This window comes from Acanthisitta chloris, unplaced genomic scaffold, assembly GCF_000695815.1.
Source record: "Acanthisitta chloris isolate BGI_N310 unplaced genomic scaffold, ASM69581v1 scaffold4103, whole genome shotgun sequence".
Lineage (NCBI taxonomy): Eukaryota > Metazoa > Chordata > Aves > Passeriformes > Acanthisittidae > Acanthisitta > Acanthisitta chloris.
In genome coordinates this window covers 1-6,630 of record NW_008663070.1, presented here as the reverse complement: position 1 = coordinate 6,630, position 6,630 = coordinate 1, and the positions used below count along the sequence as shown (strand labels likewise).

Sequence of the window (6,630 nt, the reverse complement as noted above, 5' to 3'; positions counted from 1 at the left end):
CTGCCACATGTTTCTCTAGCTTTACCAGCCTGTCATCTATTTCAGGAGAGTGGCCAGCACACAAAAGCAGTCCCTAAATAAAGACTACTGGCAACTACAGTTTACTGAAATTTTTGTTATAAAATAAATACAATTGAAAGGATATGCCAAACAAGAGACATAATATTTTAGGTGCAGACATCACCACCATACAGAAAATTAAGCTGGGAAATAGAATCTGAAGTCAATTATTTATTTTTTTCCAATGACTAATCTTGGAATTCAAATTTTTTTAAAAAATTATTATTTTATCTTTTGTAAGTCCACAGAACTTTATCTGGCTTTGAAACTATTAATATTTTACAGATATGCATGGTGGATTCATATTGCTAGGAAATGAGATGCAATACATTTTCAGTCTGTGTGATGTTACTGACTCCCTAATAACACAGCAATAACATTCTATTAAAACTCTGGAGACACTCAGTAATTCCTCTATCACTGTTTATTTTGTGAGTTCTTAATTTAACTATGAAAAAAAATCATATCTTGCTGTATTCCTCATGAAGATTACTCTTCTGGTTTTTTCCTGTTTGTTTTAAAGAGCTACCAATTCTTGGCAAAAGTTGGACCTTCCTAGCGGGTGTCATAGGGTTTGTCCTAAGCACTACACTTCTCATTTTTACTGCTGTAAAATGCCCGACATGGTACCATTATTTGATCAGCTACCGTCACCGTCGTCTGGAAGAAAACGACTCGGACATGTTTGAACAGGAGTTTTCAGCTGACATGAGTTCTTCTCCTTCAGTATTGGGTAGACACAATGAAGAACCCATAGTAACATTTGAGAAAATTCATGCATTTGGGGATGGAGAAGATGGATTTATTGAGGACAAATACATAGATGCTTATGCAAATGAGCGTTAATGACGTAAACAATGGATGATGGACTGACTTTTCAAAATGTACACTTCTACTTCCATTTTATGCTATTCACATACAATACAAAAATGAAGCTATGTAGTCGATCTCCTTTCATTTCATCACATCTATAACAAGGTTTTGCTGTTGAAATGTGGTGACGTGTATGCATTATTGTCACAACAAAGAGCTCAACACATGCAAAACATACTCATAACCCACTTTTTATAAAAATCTATTTGGTTACTTATGTTGGGGGATAGGGAGAGCTTACTGTATATTGCTTAACATGAACAAGGCTTTACAAAGTAGCTTGTAAAGTTGGCCTAATCACTAATGCTTTAATTGTGAAGACGTCTAGAAAGGAAAAATAATTTCTCTAAAATGCTGAAGCAGACCACAGCCAGACTGGGGACTGAATCCAAATCAACAGTGCCACAGCTCAGTAGTCTATTATGCAAAATCAATGTAATAGATAACAGAGCATTTGGGTTTATTTTTACTCAAATTGGCAGGAAGAAAAGACCAACTGCTCTATTCCCTTAGATGCGTCTACATACAGTACAATGATGAATTATCATTACTGCAGATCTAATGCCGTTACGCCTTAGTTTGCTACTGAACCAAGTACTTTCGTATTTTCTTAACACAAAAATGCATTCAGGGGTAGAACAGACACGTTAGTGAGCTGTTGAAAACTGAAGTATTATTGAAACATGACTTACTATTAACTGGTAAATAGTCTTATTGAAGAGCTTATTGATAGTATCTCATCATTGAGGTTGCTTTCACTTGCAATAAGCAGCATTATATATCTTTCTCCGGCACATCTCCTGTCCCTAAATTAAACATCTCAGAAACTCACCCTCTCAGTCTATCACTACACAAGCCATTCTTATGGCTTACAAATTTTTACTGCAAGCATCTCACTGTCCTCATGTTTTTCTCCACACAACCTTACCTTACTAGACAGGTAAAGGTCTAGATTCCACTTCTGCTAGCTTTCCTCACTCTGCTACTCCACAAAAAATGCCCAAAACTCAATACCTTGACAGGAGGTTGCCAAAACACAGAAGTCTGCATTGCCACCTAACTCTTCCTGGATGGCATGGTAAGTATCTTCAGAGCAGTTACAGGAGGAGTTTAAAGTTAGAAATTCCAGCTGCAACCTGGCACTAATGTATCATCTTGAAATTGTTCAGGTATCACTTGTGACATGCATTGCACAATGAAGATAATAGGTAACACCTCCCTTTTCCCAAGCTGAGTTATAATTTTAACAGCTTTGGAGAAGCAAACACTTCATGTACTTACGCTTGTCTTTCGGTGAAAATTTTATCCATACTCTGAGCATCTCGGTCATTCTGAACTTTTAACTTAAAGACAAAAAGGATATAATATTGAAATAAAATCAAGCTTGTAATAAATCATAGGATCATTTAGATTAGAAAAGATGGTTAAGATGATGAAGTCCAACCCTTAACCCAGCACTGATAAGTCCACCATTAAACCCTGTCCCTAAGCACTGCATCTATATGTCTTTTAAATATCTCCAGAGAAATGAAATCACTTACTATTACAGTGGGATCTATTCCTGGAACACTTAGTAAAATACTCTTTAAGCCTACAGACAGAATGAAAAGGTAACACTCGTAAAGTGTTCTTCCCTTTATGATGCAGGCATGTGACTTTATTTTTAAATCAAATGCAGGGAACAAAATAGTTGTTTTGACCAGGTAATTTTTCAAGTTACCAAAACAGCCTGTTCTGAAACTAGTTTATTTTGTTTATGGACCAACTGATCATAAGAAAAGAAACATGCTTAATGCCACTTACGCCTTAACACTTAGAGGAACACTATGTGTGTATTGGAAAATAAAGAATGAAAACAAAGAAAGAAACTTCATTGATTTTGTGGTTGGCCATGTCAGAGACCTATTTAATACTTATTACACTGGAGACATTTAAACCGCTGAAGACAAAAAAGAATTAAATGTCCTGAAGACCAGGCAGCTTTACAAGGCAATGCAGTCCACTTCAATTTGTCTTTCCTAAGACTAATGTTCTGTGCTCCCAAGAAAATAAGCATTCTAACACTCATAATTTGGGTTAGGACAACGCCCTTCTCAAATCTAAATCATAGAAAACTTTCATGGGGTTGTTAATACAGCACTTCAGACAACTGTCTCACTACAGCCATGCTGCCAACTTTATGAATAGTTTAAATGGAAAAAAAATGGGTACATTTTCAATCAGTGCTATTCTTTTTCAAGATATGTCATACAATCAAAGCACCGAGAATGTAACAGACACAATTTTACTGTTAAAACATAGCAAATATTCTAATTCTTACCATATTGTAATCATGAATCACTTCTGCCACATCTGTACGGGTGTTAAGGATATCCACAACCTGAAATGAGGCAGTATTCCAACCTGTTATTGCTCTCCTTTTTATTAATTAAAAAATAATCAGACAAAGTGTTCATAAAAACACAGCAAATTTCTGTTATTGCAAATAGAAAAAGCAAGATCGGGAATGTGAATAGATTACATCTCATTTTCAGAAGTAATCATTGTTACATGTAGCTGTCCTAAACCCTGAAACATTATGTAGCACTAATTTCTTAAATCTATACACAACCATTTCTCCTCATGTATAGTACACTTCCCTTTTTTTTATTTTTTTTTTTGTTCCCATCTCTTTGCTTTCCAATAACTGATACAGGCAGTATTAACCAGTACATTTTTACAGAGAAATATCAATAAAAAAAGATGATGAAGAAAAGCAAAAACAGTACAAAGTAAATGAGAGAGTAAATGAGGGAAGGGAGAGCATTCAGTTTCAAAATTTGACAGCAGCATACCATGTTGTAGTCTGCTAGCTGACCTTGAAATTCTTTGATTTCACCAGCTAAAGCCTCTGCCCTAAACACAAAACAGAAAATCAAACTTACGATGGGAAGATTTCTATATGTAAAAACAAAATTATGAATAAAATAATTATTTAATGGTTTCTTGAAGCCTGCCCAGTACTTGAGAATAGTCTTGTAACTGCAAGTTAGCACTGCATTAGCTGCAATATATCTCACCGTTTTTCATACAACAAATAGACAGATTTCTCTTGCTTGTACATCTCTACTTCTTCCTGCAGCTTGTTGATTTCTGTTTTGAGTTCATTTGTTTTACTTCTGAAAAAAAATAAACAAAAAAGAATCATTAACATTTGAACGTACAACTACAACACAGCTAGAACAGAAAATATATTTTACTATAGGAGATGTGCAATCTCTTTGTCACACTGCACTGTTTCAAATAAGCATTTCAAAGAAGAGCTGAATAAGTGAAGAAAAAAGCCAAGTGGTTGTATCAGATAGTCATAAGCGGTTGATAGAAAAATTCAATATGAAATAAAATATTTTAATTTGCTTTTTGTCCCTGCTGCTGAAACAGATAAGAATTTTTCTGAAATGGACAGAAAAAACCCCATAATATAATTTCAATGTGGGTATCATCCATATTTAAAATTACATCTTTTAGGACTGATTATTCAAAACCGCAGTATGATCAACCAATACAATTCTGCATGCAACAGCTTCCACAAGGCTTTGCCTTTGTTGTTGTTAGCTCAATGCATAATTCAAGTAAACCACCTGAAATATACACCAAAAAGTGCTTCGTTTGTGAAGCTACTTCTTACAAATGGAGCTATCAGACCTAACAAGAACATTACAGGTGGAAGCTCTAAATCACTGACCCTCCTCTTACTAGTGCTATGGGTTTGCATTTAACTTAGCAAGCCTAACAACAAAACATCAAAGGAATCTACTTGTACTAGGACATAAGCATAAAATTCCTTTCTTCCTACAAACCACATGCAAAATAACCTTAGCTCTTACAGCAGGACTCTTATAATAGTTCATTGTAAGTGAAGAACACCTATCCACCTATTGTTAAGGTTAAAATCCATGTCTGAAAAAGAACAGAGCATTCAATCTCCCAAACTTTGAATGTGGTGTTAAGACATACCTCAGCAACCCAAGGAAATATGTTTTATCCATTATCTGTCTCTGAGGACCTAATAAAGGAGAGCAATGTGATACTTTATTAGGAAAAAGCCCTAATTTTGATGAACTGTAAATAATGAAAACAATCTGCAAAATTTACAGGCAAAAACCTGATATATTTACAGTGTTCTTAAATATCACCTCATTAAAAAAATGGAATTTTTAGATTGTTGTGAAGATAAACATTATTATTACAGATACATTAATAGCTACTGTATAACAGAGTACTCTAAAGAAGACACTATTAATCCTGTTCTATTCATCTGTATGATTTTTAAAGACAGCTCAGGTATAGAAAATCACTTTATCTTCTTTGACTGCCAAGAGCAACAACAGTAAGAGGTATCATTTCATCTTCCTTTTCTTTCTCCTGTCCTTTTAAATCACAGCTATTCACTCTGCAGTTTATACGGCGATGAAAACTTTTCCTTTAAAAACCTAAAAATTCCTTTAAATTCTTTGCAGACATCCTGACATCTTTTCAGTAGATAATACCTTTCATTGAAGTTTTCATTCCACTTAATCCCTGTTGAGTCACTGGACGGTCTGCAACTTTAATCTGAGATGATAAAACTCCTACAGTAGTCAATGAACCACCACGAGACCCAGGTCTTGCTGTGCCAGGAGGCATCTATAAAAAACCACATGCAACAAACCTTCCAAGTCTGAATTACGAATTTATTATCCTTATGCAATGCCAAAGCAATTAAAAACTTCAGTTAGTTAGTCTCTATACTCTTTCTATAAGAATCTTTTAGCGTTTACATCCCTTCAGGGAAATGAAGCTTTGGTCCAATGTCTGCTGCAGAAGGGTAAGGGATTACCATTGAGCAGCTGTTTGCTGTACTGTCTGTCTGCAACACTGACGCTACTAAGCTCTCCCAGGTCAGCTCTTGATGCTGGACCTCCCTCACCCCTTTCAGTCAAAATAAGAAACCAAAACTTTCTAGAAAATTAAAATCCTTAAAGTTTTTCGTAAAAAAGAGCTTTAACTTCTTCTGACTCCCAGTCACTGCAGTAAAAAAAAATAGCAAAAAATGAATAAAAATCTAAATATATCAAAGGTAATGATAAACCTTTTTTAACATACCGCTGTTCCTATTCTGGTTGCTGATGGTGTCCTTGAAGAGGGAGGTCTTGAAGTCAGCCCTACTCCTGCTCTGGAAGAAGAACGAGCTAGTGGAGGTCTGTGAGTGCTGGCCATGTTTGTTCTTTGAACTTCTCTCTGGAAAGAAATCACTCTTTAATTTGCACAAAATCCTTAAAACTACCAGAGTTGAACTCCTTAAAGCTTAACTCTTTCTCTTATTCAAAGAAGTTTAGAGGTGGTTTTCCTAGGAATCTGCTAGAGACTTCCTTACTGGAAAAGCATAGTACAAGACAGCAATAGGGCCGAGAAAGGGCCACTTAAGGTACATGAATAAGGTGAGGCAGAAGTCCCTTTTCAGTGCTTAGTCCTCAGCTTACTCTTGTGACATTTATTGTTCCAGCATCTGCCCACAGAACGCAAGTCTCTCCCGACACAGACTGGAAGTGAGCAGCTGCTGCCAACACCCATTTGGGTTATCTGCACAGTCCGCACGCCACCGGCAGCCACGGACAGTCCTAGACTTCGCCCTCCCTGATACACCGCGGCAGCTCTCCCCACGCCCCGGCAGAGCCC

The 6,630-nt window shown here is 36.2% G+C and overlaps 1 protein-coding gene across 1 annotated transcript in view; it reads right to left on the bottom strand.

Annotated features, from left to right (window-relative positions):
* The window catches only part of LOC103798559 (intraflagellar transport protein 74 homolog), a gene marked incomplete at its 3' end in the record, with an annotated part of 16,882 nt that extends 10,711 nt beyond the window's left edge, over positions 1 to 6,171 (bottom strand). The window contains exons 1-7 of the mRNA XM_009070832.1: positions 6,058 to 6,171; positions 5,463 to 5,598; positions 4,930 to 4,978; positions 3,993 to 4,091; positions 3,768 to 3,828; positions 3,254 to 3,313; positions 2,215 to 2,276 (exon numbers count right to left, since the gene is read on the bottom strand). Coding sequence (XP_009069080.1) covers positions 2,215 to 2,276; positions 3,254 to 3,313; positions 3,768 to 3,828; positions 3,993 to 4,091; positions 4,930 to 4,978; positions 5,463 to 5,598; positions 6,058 to 6,171 — 581 coding nt within the window. The remainder of the gene's footprint in view (positions 1 to 2,214; positions 2,277 to 3,253; positions 3,314 to 3,767; positions 3,829 to 3,992; positions 4,092 to 4,929; positions 4,979 to 5,462; positions 5,599 to 6,057) is intronic.
* Positions 6,172 to 6,630: the final 459 nt, after the last annotated feature.